The sequence below is a fragment of the Cherax quadricarinatus genome, chromosome 18, assembly GCF_038502225.1.
Source record: "Cherax quadricarinatus isolate ZL_2023a chromosome 18, ASM3850222v1, whole genome shotgun sequence".
NCBI lineage: Eukaryota > Metazoa > Arthropoda > Malacostraca > Decapoda > Parastacidae > Cherax > Cherax quadricarinatus.
In genome coordinates, this window is record NC_091309.1 from 15,802,192 (window position 1) to 15,828,979 (window position 26,788).

Here is a 26,788-nt window from a genome sequence, read left to right on the forward strand (position 1 = left end):
CACATTGGCCGTTTCCCACCAAGGCAGGGTGGCCTGAGAAAGAAAAACAGTTTTAAAACTGCAACATTAACACCCCTCCTTCAGAGTGCAGACACATGTACTGTCATATATAAAAAAAAAAAACTGCAGTTCAACATAAACGTGTCTTTCAATAATTGCCTTTATGAAGAAATCTAAAATTTATCTGTCAACTATTCTGGAAATACTACTTCTGTTATTGAATTGAAAGCTATTATATCTAGATGATGAACAATAGATTAAAATTGTTCACATAAAAAAATTACCATTTTTCATATTTGATGTATTTGCTGAAACTTTCAAATATTTCCAGGTATAAAGTATGGCATTATACTGCTGTCTTACAGCATGAAGAGTCCATACAAGAGCTCTTTGCTGCTCATTGGATTCCAGACCCAGAAGCTGCTAAGTCCTTCAGAGTTTCCACCACACCTGTCACTGGTATAGAATCCTCCATGGTTGCTGGTGAGTTGTCCATACAATTTGAGTTATTAAATTAAATGCAGTTATTTGGCTCTTAAGTGAACTAAATGGCTGGATAAAGAAAGCCCTTTCTGATTTATTAACAAATCCACTTCATCTGAACACTGGTCCAGTAGAAAGCATCAGTAGAGTGGACCCTTCAGAAGGGGGTGTTTTGATGCAGATGAAGTACTCTTGATCCAAACTTTGACCTTCCATTTCCTAAGTACTGTATGGTCCCTATAGGTTTAGCACCCCATTATGATTTTTTTTTTTTTTAACAAGTTGGCCGTCTCCCTCTGAGGCAGAGTGACCCAAAAAGAAAGAAAATCCCCAAAAAGAAAATGCTTTCATCATTCAACACTTTCACCTCACTCACACATAATCACTGTTTTTGCAGAGGTGCTCAGAATGCATGTACAACAGTTTAGAAGTGTATACGTATGAAGATTCACAACATACCCCTCCAAACTGCCAATATCCCAAACCCCTCCTTTAAAGTGCAGGCATTGTACTTCCCATTTCCAGGACTCAAGTCCGGCTATATAAAATAATCGGTTTCCCTGAATCCCTTCACTAAATATTACCCTGCTCTCACTCCAACAGCTCGTCAGGTCCCAAATACCATTCGTCTCCATTCACTCCTATCTAACATGCTCACGCACACTTGCTGGAAGTCCAAGCCCCTCGCCCACAAAACCTCCTTTACCCCCTCCCTCCAACCTTTTTGAGGATGACCCCTACCCCGCCTTCCTTCCCCTACAGATTTATACGCTCTCCATGTCATTCTACTTTGATCCATTCTCTCTAAATGACCAAACCACCTCAACAACCCCTCTTCAGCCCTCTGACTAATACTTTTATTAACCCCACACCTTCAACTAATTTCCACACTCCGAATTTTCTGCATAATATTTACACCACACATTGCCCTTAGACAGGACGTCTCCACTGCCTCCAATCGCCTCCTCGCTGCAGCATTTACAACCCAAGCTTCACACCCATATAAGAGCGTTGGTACTACTATACTTTCATACATTCCCTTCTTTGCCTCCATAGATGACATTTTTTGTCTCCACATATACCTCAATGCACCACTCACCTTTTTTCCTTCATCAATTCTATGATTAACCTCATCCTTCATAAATCCATCTGCTGACACGTCAACTCCCAAATACATTGTATCTGAAAACATTCACTTCTTCCATACTACTACTACTCCCCAATTTGATATCCAATTTTTCTTTATCTAAATCATTTGATACCCTCATCAGTAGGTTGGTAGACAGCAACCACCCAGGGAAGTACTACCGTCCTGCCAGATGACTGTGAAACAAAAACCTGTAACTGTTTTGCATGATGGTAGGATTGCTGGTTTCTTTTTCTGTCTCATAAACACGCTAAGATAACAGGGATATCTTGCTACTCCTACTTACACTTTGGTCACACTTCACAGACACGCACATGCATATATATATATACATACATCTAGGTTTTTCTCTTTTTTCTAAATAGCTCTTGTTCTTTTTTATTTCTTCTATTGTCCATGGGGAAGTGGAAAAGAATCTTTCCTCCGTAAGCCATGCGTGTCGTATGAGGCGACTAAAATGCCGGGAGCAATGGGCTAGTAACCCCTTCTCCTGTATACAATTACTAAAAAAGAGAAGAAGAAAAACTTTATAAAACTGGGTTGCTTAAATGTGCGTGGATGTAGTGCGGATGACAAGAAACAGATGATTGCTGATGTTATGAATGAAAAGAAGTTGGATGTCCTGGCCCTAAGCGAAACAAAGCTGAAGGGGGTAGGAGAGTTTCAGTGGGGGGAAATAAATGGGATTAAATCTGGAGTATCTGAGAGAGTTAGAGCAAAGGAAGGGGTAGCAGTAATGTTAAATGATCAGTTATGGAAGGAGAAAAGAGAATATGAATGTGTAAATTCAAGAATTATGTGGATTAAAGTAAAGGTTGGATGCGAGAAGTGGGTCATAATAAGCGTGTATGCACCTGGAGAAGAGAGGAATGCAGAGGAGAGAGAGAGATTTTGGGAGATGTTAAGTGAATGTATAGGAGCCTTTGAACCAAGTGAGAGAGTAATTGTGGTAGGGGACTTGAATGCTAAAGTAGGAGAAACTTTTAGAGAGGGTGTGGTAGGTAAGTTTGGGGTGCCAGGTGTAAATGATAATGGGAGCCCTTTGATTGAACTTTGTATAGAAAGGGGTTTAGTTATAGGTAATACATATTTTAAGAAAAAGAGGATAAATAAGTATACACGATATGATGTAGGGCGAAATGACAGTAGTTTGTTGGATTATGTATTGGTAGATAAAAGACTGTTGAGTAGACTTCAGGATGTACATGTTTATAGAGGGGCCACAGATATATCAGATCACTTTCTAGTTGTAGCTATACTGAGAGTAAAAGGTAGATGGGATACAAGGAGAATAGAAGCATCAGGGAAGAGAGAGGTGAAGGTTTATAAACTAAAAGAGGAGGCAGTTAGGGTAAGATATAAACAGCTATTGGAGGATAGATGGGCTAATGAGAGCATAGGCAATGGGGTCGAAGAGGTATGGGGTAGGTTTAAAAATGTAGTGTTAGTGTTCAGCAGAAGTTTGTGGTTACAGGAAAGTGGGTGCAGGAGGGAAGAGGAGCAATTGGTGGAATGATGATGTAAAGAGAGTAGTAAGGGAGAAAAAGTTAGCATATGAGAAGTTTTTACAAAGTAGAAGTGATGCAAGGAGGGAAGAGTATATGGAGAAAAAGAGAGAAGTTAAGAGAGTGGTGAAGCAATGTAAAAAGAGAGCAAATGAGAGAGTGGGTGAGATGTTATCAACAAATTTTGTTGAAAATAAGAAAAAGTTTTGGAGTGAGATTAACAAGTTAAGAAAGCCTAGAGAACAAATGGATTTGTCAGTTAAAAATAGGAGAGGAGAGTTATTAAATGGAGAGTTAGAGGTATTGGGAAGATGGAAGGAATATTTTGAGGAATTGTTAAATGTTGATGAAGATAGGGAAGCTGTGATTTCGTGTATAGGGCAAGGAGGAATAACATCTTGTAGGAGTGAGGAAGAGCCAGTTGTGAGTGTGGGGGAAGTTCGTGAGGCAGTAGGTAAAATGAAAGGGGGTAAGGCAGCCGGGATTGATGGGATAAAGATAGAAATGTTAAAAGCAGGTGGGGATATAGTTTTGGAGTGGTTGGTGCAATTATTTAATAAATGTATGGAAGAGGGTAAGGTACCTAGGGATTGGCAGAGAGCATGCATAGTTCCTTTGTATAAAGGCAAAGGGGATAAAAGAGAGTGCAAAAATTATAGGGGGATAAGTCTGTTGAGTGTACCTGGTAAAGTGTATGGTAGAGTTATAATTGAAAGAATTAAGAGTAAGACGGAGAATAGGATAGCAGATGAACAAGGAGGCTTTAGGAAAGGTAGGGGGTGTGTGGACCAGGTGTTTACAGTGAAACATATAAGTGAACAGTATTTAGATAAGGCTAAAGAGGTCTTTGTGGCATTTATGGATTTGGAAAAGGCGTATGACAGGGTGGATAGGGGGGCAATGTGGCAGATGTTGCAAGTGTATGGTGTAGGAGGTAGGTTACTGAAAGCAGTGAAGAGTTTTTACGAGGATAGTGAGGCTCAAGTTAGAGTATGTAGGAAAGAGGGAAATTTTTTCCCAGTAAAAGTAGGCCTTAGACAAGGATGTGTGATGTCACCGTGGTTGTTTAATATATTTATAGATGGGGTTGTAAGAGAAGTAAATGCGAGGGTTTTGGCAAGAGGCGTGGAGTTAAAAGATAAAGAATCACACACAAAGTGGGAGTTGTCACAGCTGCTCTTTGCTGATGACACTGTGCTCTTGGGAGATTCTGAAGAGAAGTTGCAGAGATTGGTGGATGAATTTGGTAGGGTGTGCAAAAGAAGAAAATTAAAGGTGAATACAGGAAAGAGTAAGGTTATGAGGATAACAAAAAGATTAGGTGATGAAAGATTGAATATCAGATTGGAGGGAGAGAGTATGGAGGAGGTGAACGTATTCAGATATTTGGGAGTGGACGTGTCAGCGGATGGGTCTATGAAAGATGAGGTGAATCATAGAATTGATGAGGGAAAAAGAGTGAGTGGTGCACTTAGGAGTCTGTGGAAACAAAGAACTTTGTCCTTGGAGGCAAAGAGGGGAATGTATGAGAGTATAGTTTTACCAACGCTCTTATATGGGTGTGAAGCGTGGGTGATGAATGTTGCAGCGAGGAGAAGGCTGGAGGCAGTGGAGATGTCATGTCTGAGGGCAATGTGTGGTGTGAATATAATGCAGAGAATTCGTAGTTTGGAAGTTAGGAGGAGGTGCGGGATTACCAAAACTGTTGTCCAGAGGGCTGAGGAAGGGTTGTTGAGGTGGTTCGGACATGTAGAGAGAATGGAGCGAAACAGAATGACTTCAAGAGTGTATCAGTCTGTAGTGGAAGGAAGGCGGGGTAGGGGTCGGCCTAGGAAGGGTTGGAGGGAGGGGGTAAAGGAGGTTTTGTGTGCGAGGGGCTTGGACTTCCAGCAGGCATGCGTGAGCGTGTTTGATAGGAGTGAATGGAGACAAATGGTTTTTAATACTTGACGTGCTGTTGGAGTGTGAGCAAAGTAACATTTATGAAGGGATTCAGGGAAACCGGCAGGCCGGACTTGAGTCCTGGAGATGGGAAGTACAGTGCCTGCACTCTGAAGGAGGGGTGTTAATGTTGCAGTTTAAAAACTGTAGTGTAAAGCACCCTTCTGGCAAGACAGTGATGGAGTGAATGATGGTGAAAGTTTTTCTTTTTCGGGCCACCCTGCCTTGGTGGGAATCGGCCGGTGTGATAATAAAAAAAAAATAAAATAAATCACCTTACTCTTTTCTATTTTCACTTTCAACTTTCTACCTTTAAACACACTCCCAAATTCGAGTATGAATATATGAATATAGCAATAAATTCAATGGAACACTGGCAGTATGTGTAAACAGATGGTTACTTTAAGCTGACAATTTTGAGGAATAATGAAATATTATAATGGAAAGTACTGTCTTGCCTTTCACCCTCCTTAGAAGACGGCTTGACTCAACCATGGGAATGTTAGAAAACCTTGATTTTTTTCATACTGATGATTTACATAAAATGCAGCCAGCAGCTACTACATTAGGTGTAAAACATCCTTTCAGACTTACTTTTTTTTTCCCCACATCGATTGATTCTTGCTAAGATAAGGTTAACCGAAGAAGTTAATACATTTGCCTTCACTCAGAACTGTGCATGCAACACAGTTTGATTCTCCAAATTACAGCATTCCCACCCTTAGTGTGCAGGCACTATAATTCCTATATGGTACTGAGATGCTTGTAAAATTAGCTTTCTAGTGGCAGTCTTTAGACCTATGGTTTCAGGAACCTGGTACATGATATATATACCAACAGAGTGTAGCTCTTTTGTAACACTAGAACATTTTATTAAGAAACCCCTTCAATTTTGGAAACTTTATCAATCTAATGATTTGGATTGAAAACTCCCAGGAGTTAAATATTTCCTGTAAAATTTGTAATGGTGTACAAGTGTCTTTTAAGGTCAATTTATTTTTATAGAGGGCTCTTGCTCTATGGAATATTTTAAAATACACAAATAACCCTCACACACATAGGAGGAAGAGACTTACGAAGACGTTTCGGTTCGACCCTGACCATTAACTAGTTTAGGTCTAGTTCATGGTACAAGTTGGACTGAAACGTTATGTTTTTCTCCTGAAACGTTGTCGTGTTTTTCTCCTGAAACATCGTATTTTTCTCCTGAACCGTTGTCGTGTTTTTTTCTCCTGAACCGTTGTCGTGTTTTTTCTCCTGAAACGTTGTCATGTTTTTCTCCTGAAACATTGTCGTGTTTTTCTCTTGAAACATTGTCATGTTTTTCTCCTTAAACGTTGTCATGCTTTTCTCCTGAAACATAGTCGTGTTTTTCCCCTGAAACGTTGTCGTGTTTTTCCCCTGAAACGTTGTCGTGTTTTTCCCCTGAAACGTTGTCGTGTTTTTCCCCTGAAACGTTGTCGTGTTTTTCCCCTGAAACGTTGTCGTGTTTTTCCCCTGAAACGTTGTCGTGTTTTCCCCCTGAAACGTTGTCGTGTTTTCCCCCTGAAACATTGTCATGTTTTTCTCCTGAAACGTCATATTTTTCCCCCATGTGCAGGTTATCTGTGTATTGTTCCACTCATGGTATTGTGCTTTTTATTTTTTCTGAATATATTACAAAGTTGTGTGCATTGATTTTATATCATTTTTCATAACAGCATCAAAACAGAAGTACATCCTTCCAAGTCAGAGAGGAGCCAAAGGTCCTGTTGGTTTGCCAAATACTGAGAAGAAGTTCCTCAGTGAGGTGGATGACCCAACAAAGAATGAGGGTAAGTCTTTGTATTTTTATTTCAATAGATACCAGTGATGAAGAGAGCTAGTCAGTAATACTCTTGGATTTCTTATTCCAAGTTTAAATTTTAAATTCTAAACAAGCTCTAAAATGCTAAATGGCCAGATATGATGAAAACTTCTTATTCTCTATTTTCAGAGGGTTGGTGCAATTATTTAATAAATGTATGGAAGAGGGTAAGGTACCTAGGGATTGGCAGAGAGCATGCATAGTTCCTTTGTATAAAGGCAAAGGGGATAAAAGAGAGTGCAAAAATTATAGGGGGATAAGTCTGTTGAGTGTACCTGGTAAAGTGTATGGTAGTTATAATTGAAAGAATTAAGAGTAAGACGGAGAATAGGATAGCAGATGAACAAGGAGGCTTTAGGAAAGGTAGGGGGTGTGTGGACCAGGTGTTTACAGTGAAACATATAAGTGAACAGTATTTAGATAAGGCTAAAGAGGTCTTTGTGGCATTTATGGATTTGGAAAAGGCGTATGACAGGGTGGATAGGGGGGCAATGTGGCAGATGTTGCAAGTGTATGGTGTAGGAGGTAGGTTACTGAAAGCAGTGAAGAGTTTTTACGAGGATAGTGAGGCTCAAGTTAGAGTATGTAGGAAAGAGGGAAATTTTTTCCCAGTAAAAGTAGGCCTTAGACAAGGATGTGTGATGTCACCGTGGTTGTTTAATATATTTATAGATGGGGTTGTAAGAGAAGTAAATGCGAGGGTCTTGGCAAGAGGCGTGGAGTTAAAAGATAAAGAATCACACACAAAGTGGGAGTTGTCACAGCTGCTCTTTGCTGATGACACTGTGCTCTTGGGAGATTCTGAAGAGAAGCTGCAGAGATTGGTGGATGAATTTGGTAGGGTGTGCAAAAGAAGAAAATTAAAGGTGAATACAGGAAAGAGTAAGGTTATGAGGATAACAAAAAGATTAGATGATGAAAGATTGAATATCAGATTGGAGGGAGAGAGTATGGAGGAGGTGAACATATTCAGATATTTGGGAGTGGACGTGTCAGCGGATGGGTCTATGAAAGATGAGGTGAATCATAGAATTGATGAGGGAAAAAGAGTGAGTGGTGCACTTAGGAGTCTGTGGAGACAAAGAACTTTGTCCTTGGAGGCAAAGAGGGGAATGTATGAGAGTATAGTTTTTCCAACGCTCTTATATGGGTGTGAAGCGTGGGTGATGAATGTTGCAGCGAGGAGAAGGCTGGAGGCAGTGGAGATGTCATGTCTGAGGGCAATGTGTGGTGTGAATATAATGCAGAGAATTCGTAGTTTGGAAGTTAGGAGGAGGTGCGGGATTACCAAAACTGTTGTCCAGAGGGCTGAGGAAGGGTTGTTGAGGTGGTTCGGACATGTAGAGAGAATGGAGCGAAACAGAATGACTTCAAGAGTGTATCAGTCTGTAGTGGAAGGAAGGCGGGGTAGGGGTCTAACATGTAGATTAATATTGTTGCAAAGCACAATTTATGTTTCACAGTATTTGTCAACTATTTATTATATTTGGCAATATTTGCTATTTATTATGTTCAGTAGCATCAAGTATTAGTGAGTACATAAACAGGACACCATTTAGGTAAGAGAATTTACCTTTCTAGACATTTGGTAGTGAACAGGTAATTTAATCATTTGCCACATTTGTATCTACTGTTTTCATGCCCCTCCCAAAAGTAATGCTTCCATGATACTTACTTCTGAGCGACGCGTTAGCCACTGGGCCAGCTAGCCACAATAAGATTCATCCAAAAATGCACAAAAGCATTTGTGGTCACAGTGGTGCCTATACTAACCTTCCTATGGTGTATAAGAATACCTAGTTGGATGAATCTTATTGTGGCTAGCTCGCCTAGTGGCAAAGGCATCGGTCTGGAGTTTCATGACTGATCACGGGTTCTAACCCCGCCCATGATATGGTTTGTTTGCAATTGTGACATTACGATTTCGTGAGTCATACATAGAACATGGAATACCTACATGACATCATGATTTGTACCTATACATTTTTCTAATAATATTCATATTAACGTACAATTGATTTAAAAAAAAATTAGGCACAAATATTTGGAGTGTGGAATAATCCTGGCAGTGTTAATATTTGCTAAAGAGGCATGTTAAGGGTTGGATGTATACAGTGCTGTACAGTATGAAGCTACATGTATTAAAGATAAATGAAACTTCAGAAGGCCTGTTAGCCCATGTAAAGCAGTTCTTACCTACACATTCCCAACTTTTAACAAAGTATCTGAATATAATGAAAATAATAATTAGTAGTCTTCAAGTTGGGTATGCTGTTATGCCCACATTTCACAATATTTACTCTTGGAAAAAACACAAATGCAGTATGGTATGATCCTTTATTGATGTTTTGGTTACACAATGGGCTTTACAAGTCACAAACAGACCTATCTGGGGAGAGAGAGATATAGATAGATAGATAGATTTTTTTTTTTTTTTTTTTTTTTTTCAAAAAACCGGCCGTATCCCACCGAGGCGGGGTGGCCCAAATGGAAAAATGCAAGTTTCTCCTTTTACATTTTGTAATATATACAGGAGAAGAGGTTACTGGCCCCTTGCTCCTGGCATTTTAGTCGCTTCTTACAACACGCATGGCTTACGGAGGAAGAATTCTGTTCCACTTCCCCATGGAGATAAGAGGAAATAAACAAGAATAAGAACTAGAAAGAAAATAGAAGAAAACCCAGAGGGGTGTGTATATATGTGCTTGTACATGTATGTGTAGTGTGACCTAAGTATGAGTAGAAGTAGCAAGACATACCTGAAATCTTGCATGTTCATGAGACAGAAAAAAGGACACCAGCAATCCTACCATCATGTAAAACAATTACAGGCTTTCGTTTTACACTCACTTGGCAGGATGGTAGTACCTCCCTGGGCGGTTGCTGTTTACCAACCTACTACCTATAATATATATATCTATATATATATTTTTTTTTAAACAAGTCGGCCGTCTACCACCGAGGCAGGGTGACCCAAAAAGAAAGAAAATCCCCAAAAAGAAAATACTTTAATCATCATTCAACACTCACCTCACTCACACATAATCACTGTTTTTGCAGAGGTGCTCAGAACACAACAGTTTAGAAGCATATACTTATAAAGAGACACAACATATCCCTCCAAACTGCTAATATCCTGAACCCCTCCTTTAGAGTGCAGGCATTGTACTTCCCATTTCCAGGACTCAAGTCCGGCTATATAAAAATAACCGGTTTCCCTGAATCTCTTCACTAAATATTACCCTGCTCACATTCCAACAGATCATCAGGTCCCAAATACCATTCATCTCCATTCACTCCTATCGAACATTGATGTCTTTAGTAGGCTAATGACAGGTTGGACAAATATGTGGGGCTGACAAGAGGTTGGATTTGAGAAGGACCTGTCTAGCATGGGCTAGTGGGCCTTCTGCAGTGTTCTTCCATCTATGACCTGTTGTTATGCAGGGTAACAGTGAAGAAGGTTCCTGAGAGGAGGTTCAGCTATGTTGTAGCAACTGTTGTTACGGTTGAAATTGTTGAATATGCAGATGAGTGATGATTGAAAGATTCTGCACCTCTGAGTGTCTGGGTTTTTTTTTTTTTTTCTTGGCAATGATTTTTGCATCTATGTAATTAAATGATTGTGGGAATTTCGGTGTAAAACATAGGTGTTAGTTGTCCGTATTGCTGGCATATTGGTGTTCAGAAATAGGTGTTTGAAGGTCTCGCAATGTTTTTTCCAATTTGGGTTGCAGTGGTTGCAGGGAATTATGTATACCCCTGCAGAGGATTGAAACTGTTGGTGTTTTTGATTGTAGTGGATGTAGTGATAGTTACTTGAATTCAGTGTCGGAAAGAATGTTGATGTTTGATGTTGTTAGGCAAGTTGAAAATGTTATGTGCATGGCATCTGCAATTTCTGATAAAGTGACGAGGATAGTGTGGCTTAGAAAATACATCGTCTCTCCCCAGGCAGATCTGTTTGCAAGTTGATAAAGCCAACTGTTTGGGCAAAGCATCTGTAATGGTTCTCATTATACTGCATTTGTCTCTGTTGTGTCAATTCTTTGTGCCTCATGACTCATGAAATCATAATGACACAATTGCAAACAAATCATACCACGAGTGGGGCTTAAACCTTTGATTAGAATGTTGTAAAACTCCAGAGTGACACATTAGCCAGTGGCTGACATGTTGGTCTGTAGCAAAGAGCTCTTAAGTCTCTCCTTGTACCTATATTTATCTATTCATAACATCTTGCTACTAATGCAGCTTTAAATGAGGTGAGGTGTAGGTCAAATCTAGTGCAATGGAAAATTCTGGCATTGTTTAGTAGTAAAGCCCAGCTTCATTATATGAGAATGTAGTAATTACCTTATTCATGCCCCTTCATTTGATGCAGTTGCTAACTGTTTGCTGTCATATCACTAGCTTTAATGTTTTTGTTTTATGTTAAAACATTGTCAAGATATTAATATTAGTAAGATCTTTTTGTAATATATGATACACTTTTTGCTTTTTATATGTATTAATCATTTTATATCTGTACATGCAACTTTGGATTCTGAAGAACGGTTTCATTTTATATTTGTAGGAGCTCCTCAGCTCTCAAAGGCTGCATTGAAAAAGAAGAAGAAGAGAGAAGCAGCTAAGAAAAAGCGCGAAGAAGAGGGAGAAGCTGGCAAAGGAGAAAAAGGAGGAAACAACTGGAGAGAAACCGCTGGTCAAGAACCTCCCGTGCCAGTTAAAGCTGCACTGCCAGTCAATTCGTTTGCCGCATCCATTGAGCTGACTGGAGATCCCGAGAAAGACAAAAAGATTAGAAATATTAAGAAGGTAAATGTGCAAAAATTTAGCATTTAGTCTTTGTTGTGCAAACTGAGAGATAATGGGTTAAGGGAAAGGTAAACAGGGAAAGATAAAAGTTTGCTTGAATGGAGTAAATATTGTATGTTCACAGAGGAGCTGTGAAGTAAAAACGAACATGTGTGTGTCTGGCAAATAAGAGTTAAGGAGAGGGAGAAAGAAAGCATGTGATGGAGCAGTAGAGAGGGCTGTAAAAAGAGGAGAGAACAATAGTGCTATGAAGAAGCAATAGAATGAGCTGAGGGGGGGGGGAAAGAGAAAGATGGAGAAAGTGAGAGCAATGGAGCAATAGTAAGAGAGGGAGGGAGGGAGAAAAATAGAGAACAATAGCAATCGTTTAATAGATTTGATATTCGACAATGAAGAAAAGGGGAGTGAAATAAAAAAAAAAATGGTTGACAGGTTGCACTATCATATACAGTGGACCCCCGCATAACGATGGCATCGCATAGCGATTTTTCCGCATAACGATTACTTTTATCGCAAAATTTTTGCCCCGCATACCGATTAAAAACCCGCATACCGATTTTCGTCCGAGACGCGTCCAATGTGCCCTCACATGTGCCGGCCGTCCCATTGTTTACCAGCCAGCCTCCGCGGTAACATCCAAGCATACACTCGGAATATTTCGTATTATTACAGTGTTTTCGGTGGTGTTTCTGGAAAATAAGTGACCATGGGCCCCAAGAAAGCTTCTAGTGCCAACCCTGTGGTAAAAAGGGTGAGAATTAGTATGGAAATTAAGAAAGATTTTGAAGGGTTTGGGGCTAACCCTGAGAAGCCTATGCCAGTTGTGGAATCCATTGTGCCTACTTCAAAGATTAAGGAAATGTGTGCAGAGTGGTTTGAACTGCAAACCTTTATAGATGAAAATCACCCTGACACAGCTGTTGCAAGCCGTGCTTGTGACTATTTCAATGACAATGTTATGGCCCATTTTAGGAAAGTCTTGAAGAAACGGGAGGTACAGAGCTCTATGGACAGATTTGTTGTGCGACAGAGGTCCAGTGACTCTGAAGCTGGTCCTAGTGGCATTAAAAGAAGAAGGGAAGTAACCCCAGAAAAGGACTTGCTACCTCAAGTCCTAATGGAAGGGGATTCCCCTTCTAAACAGTAAGAAGATAATGCTCTCCCCTCCTCCCATCCCATCAATCATCACCAGATCTTCAATAAAAGTAAGTGTCATGTAATTGTGCATGCCTTTTTCAGTTTGTGTGTATTAAAATTAACATTTCATGTGGTAAAAAAAATTTTTTTTCATACTTTTGGGCGTCTTGCACGGATTAATTTTATTTCCATTATTTCTTATGGGGAAAATTAATTCGCATAACGATTATTTCGCATAACGATGAGCCCTCTTGCACGGATTAAAATCGTTAACCAGGGGTCCACTGTACAGCCTCTCCTCACTTAACGACGGAGTTCCGTTCCCAACACCGCGTTGGTAAATGAATTCGTTGCTAAGGAAGGAGCATACTATAATGGTAGTGCTTTTGTGTCAGCCATCTTTGATATTGTTTTAATGTCACTTTTGCACCATTTATAACATTTCTGGTACGTATATTTTTAAATGCCGGGAGCAATGGGCTAGTAACCCCTTCTCCTGTAGACATTTACTAAAAAAGAGAAGAAGAAAAACTTTATAAAACTGGGATGCTTAAATGTGCGTGGATGTAGTGCGGATGACAAGAAACAGATGATTGCTGATGTTATGAATGAAAAGAAGTTGGATGTCCTGGCCCTAAGCGAAACAAAGCTGAAGGGGGGTAGGGGAGTTTCGGTGGGAGGAAATAAAGGGGATTAAATCTGGATTATCTGAGAGAGTTAGAGCAAAGGAAGGGGTAGCAGTAATGTTGAATGATCAGTTATGGAAGGAGAAAAGAGAATATGAATGTGTAAATTCAAGAATTATGTGGATTAAAGTAAAGGTTGGATGCGAGAAGTGGGTCATAATAAGCGTGTATGCACCTGGAGAAGAGAGGAATGCAGAGGAGAGAGAGAGATTTTGGGAGATGTTAAGTGAATGTATAGGAGCCTTTGAACCAAGTGAGAGAGAAATTGTGGTAGGGGACCTGAATGCTAAAGTAGGAGAAACTTTTAGAGAGGGTGTGGTAGGTAAGTTTGGGGTGCCAGGTGTAAATGATAATGGGAGCCCTTTGATTGAACTTTGTATAGAAAGGGGTTTAGTTATAGGTAATACATATTTTAAGAAAAAGAGGATAAATAAGTATACAAGATATGATGTAGGGCGAAATGACAGTAGTTTGTTGAATTATGTATTGGTAGATAAAAGACTGTTGAGTAGACTTCAGGATGTACATGTTTATAGAGGGGCCACAGATATATCAGATCACTTTCTAGTTGTAGCTACACTGAGAGTAAAAGGTAGATGGGATACAAGGAGAATAGAAGCATCAGGGAAGAGAGAGGTGAAGGTTTATAAACTAAAAGAGGAGGCAGTTAGGGTAAGATATAAACAGCTATTGGAGGATAGATGGGCTAATGAGAGCATAGGCAATGGGGTCGAAGAGGTATGGGGTAGGTTTAAAAATGTAGTGTTAGAGTGTTCAGCAGAAGTTTGTGGTTACAGGAAAGTGGGTGCAGGAGGGAAGAGGAGCGATTGGTGGAATGATAATGTAAAGAGAGTAGTAAGGGAGAAAAAGTTAGCATATGAGAAGTTTTTACAAAGTAGAAGTGATGCAAGGAGGGAAGAGTATATGGAGAAAAAGAGAGAGGTTAAGAGAGTGGTGAAGCAATGTAAAAAGAGAGCAAATGAGAGTGGGTGAGATGTTATCAACAAATTTTGTTGAAAATAAGAAAAAGTTTTGGAGTGAGATTAACAAGTTAAGGAAGCCTAGAGAACAAATGGATTTGTCAGTTAAAAATAGGAGAGGAGAGTTATTAAATGGAGAGTTAGAGGTATTGGGAAGATGGAGGGAATATTTTGAGGAATTGTTAAATGTTGATGAAGATAGGGAAGCTGTGATTTCGTGTATAGGGCAAGGAGGAATAACATCTTGTAGGAGTGAGGAAGAGCCAGTTGTGAGTGTGGGGGAAGTTCGTGAGGCAGTAGGTAAAATGAAAGGGGGTAAGGCAGCCGGGATTGATGGGATAAAGATAGAAATGTTAAAAGCAGGTGGGGATATAGTTTTGGAGTGATTGGTGCAATTATTTAATAAATGTATGGAAGAGGGTAAGGTACCTAGGGATTGGCAGAGAGCATGCATAGTTCCTTTGTATAAAGGCAAAGGGGATAAAAGAGAGTGCAAAAATTATAGGGGGATAAGTCTGTTGAGTATACCTGGCAAAGTGTATGGTAGAGTTATTATTGAAAGAATTAAGAGTAAGACGGAGAATAGGATAGCAGATGAACAAGGAGGCTTTAGGAAAGGTAGGGGGTGTGTGGACCAGGTGTTTACAGCGAAACATATAAGTGAACAGTATTTAGATAAGGCTAAAGAGGTCTTTGTGGCATTTATGGATTTGGAAAAGGCGTATGACAGGGTGGATAGGGGGGCAATGTGGCAGATGTTGCAGGTGTATGGTGTAGGTTACTGAAAGCAGTGAAGAGTTTTTACGAGGATAGTGAGGCTCAAGTTAGAGTATGTAGGAAAGAGGGAAATTATTTCCCAGTAAAAGTAGGCCTTAGACAAGGATGTGTGATGTCACCGTGGTTGTTTAATATATTTATAGATGGAGTTGTAAGAGAAGTAAATGCGAGGGTCTTGGCAAGAGGCGTGGAGTTAAAAGATAAAGAATCACACATAAAGTGGGAGTTGTCACAGTTGCTCTTTGCTGATGACACTGTGCTCTTGGGAGATTCTGAAGAGAAGTTGCAGAGATTGGTGGATGAATTTGGTAGGGTGTGCAAAAGAAGAAAATTGAAAGTGAATACAGGAAAGAGTAAGGTTATGAGGATAACAAAAAGATTAGGTGATGAAAGATTGGATATCAGATTGGAGGGAGAGAGTATGGAGGAGGTGAATGTATTCAGATATTTGGGAGTGGACGTGTCAGCGGATGGGTCTATGAAAGATGAGGTGAATCATAGAATTGATGAGGGGAAAAGGGTGAGTGGTGCACTTAGGAGTCTGTGGAGACAAAGAACTTTGTCCTTGGAGGCAAAGAGGGGAATGTATGAGAGTATAGTTTTACCAACGCTCTTATATGGGTGTGAAGCATGGGTGATGAATGTTGCAGCGAGGAGAAGGCTGGAGGCAGTGGAGGTGTTATGTCTGAGAGCAATGTGTGGTGTGAATATAATGCAGAGAATTCGTAGTTTGGAAGTTAGGAGGAGGTGCGGGATTACCAAAACTGTTGTCCAGAGGGCTGAGGAAGGGTTGTTGAGGTGGTTCGGACATGTGGAGAGAATGGAGCGAAACAGAATAACTTCAAGAGTGTATCAGTCTGTTGTGGAAGGAAGGCGGGGTAGGGGTCGGCCTAGGAAAGGTTGGAGGGAGGGGGTAAAGGAGGTTTTGTGTGCGAGGGGCTTGGACTTCCAGCAGGCATGCGTGAGCGTGTTTGATAGGAGTGAATGGAGACAAATGGTTTTTAATACTTGACGTGCTGTTGGAGTGTGAGCAAAGTAACATTTATGAAGGGGTTCAGGGAAACCAGCAGGCCGGACTTGAGTCCTGGAGATGGGAAGTACAGTGCCTGCACTCTGAAGGAGGGGTGTTAATGTTGCAGTTTAAAAACTGTAGTGTAAAGCACCCTTCTGGCAAGACAGTGATGGAGTGAATGATGGTGAAAGTTTTTCTTTTTCGGGCCACCCTGCCTTGGTGGGAATCGGCCAGTGTGATAATAATAAAAAAAAATATTTTTAAATGTCTATACAGTAGTGTACTGTATACTGTATTAAACAGAATAGAGGAAATCAGCTCTAATGTACATTATTTAGGTATGTATACTGGTCAGAGAACCCTTTGTAAGTCTGAGTCATCGGTAAATGAGTACGTCACTAAGTGAGGAGAGGATGTATTACACTTGTTAAGTATACTTTCAAAATATATATATATATATATATATATATATATATATATATATATATATTGTATAAAGGCAAAGGGGATAAAAGAGAGTGCAAAAATTATAGGGGGATAAGTCTGTTGAGTGTACCTGGTAAAGTGTATGGTAGAGTTATAATTGAAAGAATTAAGAGTAAGACGGAGAATAGGATAGCAGATGAACAAGGAGGCTTTAGGAAAGGTAGGGGGTGTGTGGACCAGGTGTTTACAGTGAAACATATAAGTGAACAGTATTTAGATAAGGCTAAAGAGGTCTTTGTGGCATTTATGGATTTGGAAAAGAAGTATGACAGGGTGGATAGGGGGGCAATGTGGCAGATGTTGCAAGTGTATGGTGTAGGAGGTAGGTTACTGAAAGCAGTGAAGAGTTTTTACGAGGATAGTGAGGCTCAAGTTAGAGTATGTAGGAAAGAGGGAAATTTTTTCCCAGTAAAAGTAGGCCTTAGACAAGGATGTGTGATGTCACCGTGGTTGTTTAATATATTTATAGATGGGGTTGTAAGAGAAGTAAATGCGAGGGTTTTGGCAAGAGGCGTGGAGTTAAAAGATAAAGAATCACACACAAAGTGGGGGTTGTCACAGCTGCTCTTTGCTGATGACACTGTGCTCTTGGGAGATTCTGAAGAGAAGTTGCAGAGATTGGTGGATGAATTTGGTAGGGTGTGCAAAAGAAGAAAATTAAAGGTGAATACAGGAAAGAGTAAGGTTATGAGGATAACAAAAAGATTAGGTGATGAAAGATTGAATATCAGATTGGAGGGAGAGAGTATGGAGGAGGTGAACGTATTCAGATATTTGGGAGTGGACGTGTCAGCGGATGGGTCTATGAAAGATGAGGTGAATCATAGAATTGATGAGGGAAAAAGAGTGAGTGGTGCACTTAGGAGTCTGTGGAAACAAAGAACTTTGTCCTTGGAGGCAAAGAGGGGAATGTATGAGAGTATAGTTTTACCAACGCTCTTATATGGGTGTGAAGCGTGGGTGATGAATGTTGCAGCGAGGAGAAGGCTGGAGGCAGTGGAGATGTCATGTCTGAGGGCAATGTGTGGTGTGAATATAATGCAGAGAATTCGTAGTTTGGAAGTTAGGAGGAGGTGCGGGATTACCAAAACTGTTGTCCAGAGGGCTGAGGAAGGGTTGTTGAGGTGGTTCGGACATGTAGAGAGAATGGAGCGAAACAGAATGACTTCAAGAGTGTATCAGTCTGTAGTGGAAGGAAGGCGGGGTAGGGGTCGGCCTAGGAAGGGTTGGAGGGAGGGGGTAAAGGAGGTTTTGTGTGCGAGGGGCTTGGACTTCCAGCAGGCATGCGTGAGCGTGTTTGATAGGAGTGAATGGAGACAAATGGTTTTTAATACTTGACGTGCTGTTGGAGTGTGAGCAAAGTAACATTTATGAAGGGATTCAGGGAAACCGGCAGGCCGGACTTGAGTCCTGGAGATGGGAAGTACAGTGCCTGCACTCTGAAGGAGGGGTGTTAATGTTGCAGTTTAAAAACTGTAGTGTAAAGCACCCTTCTGGCAAGACAGTGATGGAGTGAATGATGGTGAAAGTTTTTCTTTTTCGGGCCACCCTGCCTTGGTGGGAATCGGCCGGTGTGATAATAAAAAAAAAAAAATATATATTTAGCACTAGGAGAGGGGTGGGGGTTAATATTGAGTAGCTTGATTTTAGAAGCTTAATGTTCTTGAGATTGACTAATGCAAGAGAAACACTGGCTTCTTACAAGAATATTTAGTGTAATATCTAAGGATTAATTAGGTTTTTAAGATAAAAAGTTTTGATCAAATACTTTATTAATAATTTGTAACTTAATAAAGTAAGATGTGTGAAAAAGGCATCAATCTGAAGATTATAGAGGAGACATTTAAGATGGAGTAGTTAAGGTGTCTGTTTTAAAAGGGCTGTCCTATGAATAAACAAGATATTCATTGATTGCTTTGAATGATTCTTACATGGAATATCATGTTGCATAATGAGAAAGTCTACCCACTTGGCTCCAGTCACTGTTAGGCAATCCTGCAGCAGTCAGGCTTTTGGTACTTGCATAAAGCAGTCCAACATAGGGACCAGGAACAGGTTGAAGGAACGTATCAGTTCCGGAACTCTTGAAAATAGTTAGGTGTGTTGGTAAGTTCCTTTATATATGGAGGGAGCCTTCTTATTTTTAATAATAATTATATTAGCTCTTTTTATTACATTTTTCAGAAACTGGATGCAATTGCAAGACTGAAAGGAGAGAAGGAGAATGGTAAAGTTTTAGTGAGAAACCAAATAGACAAGATAGCTACAGAAGACAAACTGATAAAGGATTTGGAGGAATTGATCCTGTGATTTATTCAAGTATTATTTAGTAATTTTGTTGTGTAACAAGCTTTTAGTAGTGATAAATATATGAAGATTATAATCCTAAAGAGATCAGATTTAGTATAATATTTTTCAGGTGTGTTCAGTGCATCAGCTTATTATTCTAAGGCAGAACAAGGAAGACTTGTATTCATCAGCAATTTTCCTAATGTATAGTCTTTACACATAATTAAATCAATGAGCTGTCGAGGTTATACAAACGAATGTCACCATATTCAAATCACTCTTTAGAAATAACTTTTCCATTCTTGCATTTTTTAAAATTGTCTGTTATTGTGTGCGAACGTGCGCACATTGTGCGTGCATGTAAGTGTGTGTAAAAGAGTGTGTGAGAGTTGTGTGTATGTGTTGAGTATGTGTGTGTGTGTGTGTAATTTAATTAATTTAAAGCCTATATACGTCTTGTCATATATAATTTATCTAGTTAAGGTGTTAGCCTTAATTCCTTAAATTTTCGGTAAGTCTTCCATACTTTGTTTGAGACTAAATTTGTGCATATTATGTTGTAAAAAATATTGTTGCCATTATGAATATATGGCACAATATAATGTAGAAGCAAATGTTAGTAAAAAAAATTCTGTATATAGACCATCAACTCAGAGTGATGGGGTTTTCCTATATTTATAATCAGCAGTAGAGAGCTTTATTGTTACTGTTAGGGTCTCTGACATGTCTAAAAAAAAAAATATTATGCAAAGTGATGTCTTTTGTATATGGTTAAGTTGACAAAAGTTGGGTTTGTTATTGGGGCATTAAATTAAAAAAAAAAAAAATGCAGTCCACAACAAAATAGACAAAAGTCATATACAGATTGAAACTGTTTGCAGATGTGTGGCGTCAGTTCATGATAATTTTTTCATATTAAGCAGAATTCATTCAGAGCCATTTACCCATCTCTATCTTAATGTGGTACACCAGATGCACCAATGGGTGTAAAGGCTTCCACAACCTTTGTACTCTGTCACTTGTCATACTATGAAGAGTAGTGAGGGTCTCTTGATCCATGGAACTGGAACCACTGTCCTTCAGATCCAAATTGATTGCCATCCCATTTCCCAGGTGCTGTATGACCTCAGTGGGTTTAGTACTTTTCCTTGAATATAACAATAATAAAGTAAAGAAATATAAAGATATTCTGCAAAATGATTTCAGATAATCCATATCAGTATTTTTTATTGTCCCTTTTATTAAAAGCTGTTTAAGGGGGTACAGTATGTTCTTGGTAATAATAATAATAATGTCAGTTGAAAGTAGCTTGACATCCCTTATCTTTTCCATCTTAAAGTCTTGATGTATCTGTGTGTATGAATGTAGAAGTCAGTGACTTTCAAGATTTAGAGAAAGGTGGAATAATGTAGTGTTTTGTTTAGTGCTTGTTTTTCAATACAATGCTAATAATTATACAAGGGAGGTTGAGGGTGAGAGGAGAGGATCAGGAAAATCGGTACATAAGGTATGAGAGAAAATGTGGCATGCAGGTGGGTAGTTGTATTAGAACTGAATGAATGATTTTCTTTGTGATAGTAGTTCAAGTGCATTACACTTTGTCTAAATAGTTGAAAAAGTGCTGTGGATGTTTAGCTAGTGTTAGTACTAGTTTCCTATGTCACGTGTGCGAGGTAGTATGAAATGGAAAATGTCACTGAATATTATTTGCCACTTTTTTCTTCCAAGCATTTACCTTCCCAGGCATCATGAAAGTGGTGGGTAGAATACTGGTAATGGTGGTGATGACGCATTGATTCGAAATGAATTCAAATAACATTTGACAGTCCGAAAATCAGTGACAGCATTTTGATTTAACATGCTTCAAATGTGCTGTGGATGACATCAGAGCACCAGGTCTGAAATAAAAGTAATAATTTTTAATACTGTATTACTGTATTTAATATGTCTATTTTAATTTGTTTTTCCATTCTTAAATAAATACACATGGAAAAAAAAAACAGGTTAAAAAAGAAACTGTATGAACAGGTTACTGTATATATACGTATGTATGTTGTGTTTGATGACCAAGTCAGTCAGACAAGCTAGGTTATCCTAAAAGTTTTAAAATACTCCATTTTGATAAAATATGGATATACAGTATTTGTATGTGATATATTGCATCACACAAACAATTACTTAAATTTCGTTACTTAAAAACTGATTTTTGTGGTGTCAAAGCAAGAAGTATATACTCTTGGCTTGTTTGACAAAATGATATTTTCCTAACAGGACAGTTGACTTGAAAATCACGACAAGCAGCTTTTACGTACATACATGGTTATGAGTAAATAATTTAAATTAACCTCAGAGTATTAAAATTAATGTAGGAAATGTATCCCTCACACATAAAATTTATGAATTTATTTTTTTTTTATTTGAAGTAGATATAAAAATAATTTCATCTACCTAAAATATATTTACGTATATAGTCTCATAGTTTGCTGAAATAAAAAAATATCATCCATCATTTTTTCATTCCCATCAAGGGAGATTCCTTGATGCAGGTGAGGGACTTCCATTTCAAGGTTCTGGACCTGATTTCTCCTTCCTTGGATTGTACCTCCTTGATGTGTTGAAGGGCTCTTGATTCAAGGAATTGACCCTCTTTTCTCCTCCTTGGATTGAATCGAAATAGTCCTACCCCTCCCCTCTCCATTCAGCCTCCTTAACCCTTTGAGGGTTTTCGTCGTACTAGTACGTCTTACGCGTAGGGGTTTTTGACGTACTAGTACGCATAAATTCTAGTGGCCTCAAATCTCGCGCGAAAAGGCTGGTAGGCCTAGGTGTGAGAGAATGGGTCTGCGTGGTCAGTGTGCGTGGTAGAAAAAAAATCTGGGACCCAGTGGTGCATTGTGGGAATGCCCTCTTAGTAAACAATGTCCACCATGCCTCGCGGTAAGAAGCTCCTCACTCCTCGGCGAATTGGGACACTTTTGTTCCCCAGGGACAGTTCTAATAGTGATGGAAGTGCCAGTGAAGATGAGTTTCGTTGTTTTAGTGAGGTTTTGACCGAAACTAATGACCATAATATCGGTAATAGTGAAGAAAACCCAGACAACCCTCAGCCTTCCACCTCTGGTGCTGGGCCCTCGTGTTCACGTTCAGTTGTTCCAGAACCCAAGAGGAAACTTCTATTTTCCCAAATCCCAGACTCAGATGAGAGCATGGGTGATGATAGTGATAGTGAATATGAACTACAAGCTCTTCAAACTAGTTCCAGTAGTGATAGTGAAGTGCAATATTCCCCAGTGAAGCGTCAGTATATACGACAATATATGCGCTCTGGAAGTGTGCCATATGTTATACCAAGGGGAAGGAGTGTATCTCGGAGTACATCCCGTGGCTGTACAACAGGAACAGACAGTGAAAATGACGAAGATACTGTTGCAATTGGGATGGAAAATGTGCGTGGTGGTAGTGGTGCCGGCGGTGAGGCACCAGCAGTGGGCCATGCTGCCACCAACGCTGCCACCCACGCCGCTGCCTCAGCTGATCTAGAACAAAGGCCACCATCCCCCACTCCCCCACCACACCAGCCTCCACAACCACAACCTCCACAACCACAACCACCTGTCATTGTCCAGTACCCACCAGCAGACTGCACCTGGGATTGGCAGGAAGCTGTCAATTTTGTTCCAAATCCCCACCAGTTTGATGGCAGCCAAAGTGGAATACGGCCATCTTGTGCACTTGGGAACAATGCCACTGAACTGGAATGTTTCGAGTTATTCTTTGACGAACCACTGATGAAAAGTATTGTCATGGAAAGCAACACATACTATGAGTACACCATGGCAAACACATTACTTTCACCAAAATCACGTCTACACCAATGGAAGGAGGCAACTGTGGCTGAGATGTATCTTTTCTTTGCCACAATAATGCTTATGCCACATGTGTATAAGCACAAAGTGAAATCATACTGGTCAACAGACCCCCTGATTGCAACACCAGGTTTCAGTGATATAATGCCAGTGAATCGATTTGTGCTAATGTTACATATGCTTCACTTCTCAGATAAAACCAGGCCTGACAGAACTGACAGGTTATATAAGATTAGGAATGTGTTTGTGTATCTGAAACAGAAATTCAGTACTCATTTTTATCCCTTCAGGAAGCTTGTAATTGACGAGTCTTTGATTCTGTTCAAAGGAAGACTCTCTTTCAAGCAGTACATACCAAGCAAGAGGAAACGCTTTGGTATAAAGTTGTTTGTGCTTTGTGATTGTTACAGTGGTCTGGTATTGGATATTATTGTGTACACTGGAAGTTATACATTGCAAAATACCAGGAAGTTATTGGGCATCTCAGGTGATGTGGTTTGAACAATGATAGAACCATACCTTGGTAAGGGGCATATATTATATACAGATAACTGGTACACAAGCCCCTCACTCAGTGATTTTTTGCGAGTGAACATGACAGATGTGTGTGGCACAGTGCGTGCAAATCGAAAACATATGCCCAGGTTTGACGCTGGCACTCGCAGAGGTGAGGTGCAGGCGTTTGCTGCCAATGACATCATGGCATTTCAGTGGCATGACAAACGAGATGTCACACTGTTGTCATCAATTCACCCTAATGAAATGGCAGACAGTGGCAGGCAGCATAGAGAGAGAAATGAACCCATTCTAAAACCTGCAGCTGTGATTGATTACACCTTCAACATGCGTTCAGTGGACAAATGTGACATGCAGATTGGGTTTGCTGATTGTGTTCGCAAGAGTTATAAGTGGTACATCAAACTGTTTTTCCATCTTCTGGACATTTCCATGCTCAATGCTTATAATATGTATAAGATGAGCACCAGAAACAAACCACAGTACGGCGAATTCTGTTTGTCTGTCATCAGACAAATAGTATTCAAGTACCAAGGAAATGCACCTGCAATTGACCGCCCACCAAATTATCAACAACTACCTGCTCGTCTGAAGCATGGTGATCACTTCCTGGTAAAACTGCCTGCTACTGCTTTGAAGAAAAAGGCTCAGAAGAGGTGTTATGTCTGTGCACATAAAAAAAAACGCACACAACAATGCAGAGACACTCGTTTTATGTGTGAGGAGTGTAAAACTCCACTGTGCATGACACCATGTTTCAAAGACTTCCACAGGCTGCAGAACTTCTAGAAACATGTCCTGTGACTGTATATGTGTATATAAAATATAGAAAAATAGTAATAAACAACATTTCATATTGTTTGTTTGTGTAAATATTTTCTGTAAACAAAATAATGATGACAGTGTTTACGCCCTTATTGTGTAGTATTGAAAAAGAAATAACTTACAAAATACTGATCATGTTGGCCTCAGAGGCCGTAAAAGTTACTCAGAAAAAGAAAAATTGAAAAATAATTGAAAATAGTACATAAAAAAGTAAATAGAAAAATACCGGGTGACGGCAGTCGGCGATGTTACCATATGTTGTTCAATTTTGGCAAATTTCACACCTCCATATCTCGGTAAGTATTGACGTTAAAATTTTTTTGATTAGCCTATAATTTTTAGAAAAAAATACTCTATTTTTTCATAAGAAAAAATAATTTTTTTTTTTTTTGAAATTTGGCTGACCCTGAGAACGAGTTTCGGAGAGGGCCTGTCGACCCTCAAAGGGTTAATTGTGGATATTTACCCTTGCAAATTTCAGCTTTTGAGCAGTGGGGTAAGAGATTGTTAGTGCTGTATGACCTTGGTGGTTTAGAGCTCAGCTTTGATTATAATAAGGAATTGTCCATCCCATTCTGTTGAGAACCTGGGTGATAATTCTTTTGCCATGGGAATTGAACAATATGCACTGCTGTCCAGAGCCCCATTTGGTGGTCTTTAGTGTCCTTGGAAGGTGGAAGTATGCCTGGAGGCTGCCTGTTCCAGGAGGTGGCCGCTGAAGGGGTACACCAGTTGCCCTGCTTGTTCATTACTCCAAACATCCATGTGTCTAGGGACCCAATAAAACGGTGCCTGTGTTTACTAGAAAAGTAGCATAACCATTATTATAATCAAAGCACTCACATCGAGGGAGGTTCCTTGATGCTGGTGAGGGGCTCTTGATCTAGGGAATTGGATCTGTGCTCCAGTTCCCTTAATTAAGCCTGAATACCTTCCATCCCCCCCCCATGTGAGCTGTATAATCCTATGGGTTTAGCACTCCCCCATGAACATAATTATATTATTATTATAATCAAAAAGAAGCGCTAAGCCACAAGAGCTATACAGCGCTGCAGGGTAGGGAAGGAAGCGAGGGTATTGGATGGCAGAAGGGAGGAGGGATGATCAGTAGGTTACAGAAAACAGCAGGGCAGGGGATAGTACGGGGGTAGAGGGTAGCAAGAGGTTGAAGTAGAAAGGGCTGAAGGTATGAGAATTTGTGAAGTAAGTCAGTTGTTGTCAAAAAGTCAATGAGAGTGTCCGGATGAAAGGTGGGTCCATCAGCGAGAAGGGAAGGTAAAGAGAGAGCAGCAGAGCGAAGACGACGACGGAGGTAAATTCTGCGTGCTCGTTGATAAAGTGGGCAGTCCAACAGAATGTGGCTGACTGATAATGGAGTTTGGCAATTCTCAGAGAGGAGCAGGGCGCCTCTCCATGAGATATCCATGAGTAAGACTAGTATGGCCAATGCGAAGACGGGAGAGAGTAGTCTCCCAACCTCGAAACATAATTATAATTTAGCACCTTCCCCCAAGTGCTATGTAAACTAGTTTTAGCACCCCCTTCCCTCCCTTCTGCAGGTACTGTGAACTAGTTTTAGCACCCCCTCCCCTTGGTGCTGTGTGAACTAATTTTAGCACCCCCTCCCCTTGGTGCTGTGTGAACTAGTTTCAGCACCCCCTCTCCTTGGTGCTCCCCTCAAGGAAGGTTCCTTGATGTTGGTGAGGGGCTCTTGATTTAGGGAATTGGATCTGTGCTCCAGTTCCCCGAATTAAGCCTGAATGCCTTCCACATCCCCCCCCCCCAGGCGCTGTATAATCCTCCAGGTTTAGCACTTCCCCCTTGATTATAATAATAATCTCCTTGGTGCTGTGTGAACTAGTTTCAGCACCCCCTCCCCTTGGTGCTGTGTGAACTAGTTTCAGCACCCCCTCCCCTTAATGCTGTGTGAACTAGTTTCAGCACCCCCTCTCCTTGGTGCTGTGTGAACTAGTTTCAGCACCCCCTCCCCTTAATGCTATAGTCCTTGTGGCTTAGCGCTTCTTTTTGATTATAATGTGTGAACTAGTTTCAGCACCCCCCTCTCCTTGGTGCTGTGTGAACTAGTTTCAGCACCCCCTCTCCTTGGTGCTGTGTGAACTAGTTTCAGCACCCCCTCCCCTTAATGCTGTGTGAACTAGTTTCAGCACCCCCTCTCCTTGGTGCTGTGTAAACTAGTTTCAGCACCCCCTCCCCTTAATGCTGTGTGAACTAGTTTCAGCACCCCCTCCCCTTAATGCTGTGTGAACTAGTTTCAGCACCCCCCTCTCCTTGGTGGTGTGTAAACTAGTTTCAGCACCCCCTCCCCTTAATGCTGTGTGAACTAGTTTCAGCACCCCCTCCCCTTAATGCTGTGTGAACTAGTTTCAGCACCCCCCTCTCCTTGGTGCTGTGTAAACTAGTTTCAGCACCCCCTCCCCTTAATGCTGTGTGAACTAGTTTCAGCACCCCCTCCC

At 40.3% G+C, this 26,788-nt stretch overlaps 1 protein-coding gene across 1 annotated transcript; it reads left to right on the plus strand.

Moving 5' to 3' along the window:
• The first annotated feature begins 284 nt into the window (after nt 1-284).
• LOC138852871 (eukaryotic translation initiation factor 2A-like) lies at nt 285-21,613 on the plus strand. Its single transcript, XM_070086281.1, has 4 exons — nt 285-483; nt 6,777-6,890; nt 11,499-11,740; nt 19,003-21,613. Exons 1-4 carry the CDS (start codon nt 300-302, stop codon nt 19,126-19,128), a joined length of 666 nt encoding a protein of 221 aa, XP_069942382.1. The 5' UTR covers nt 285-299; the 3' UTR covers nt 19,129-21,613.
• The last annotated feature ends 5,175 nt before the right edge of the window (nt 21,614-26,788 follow it).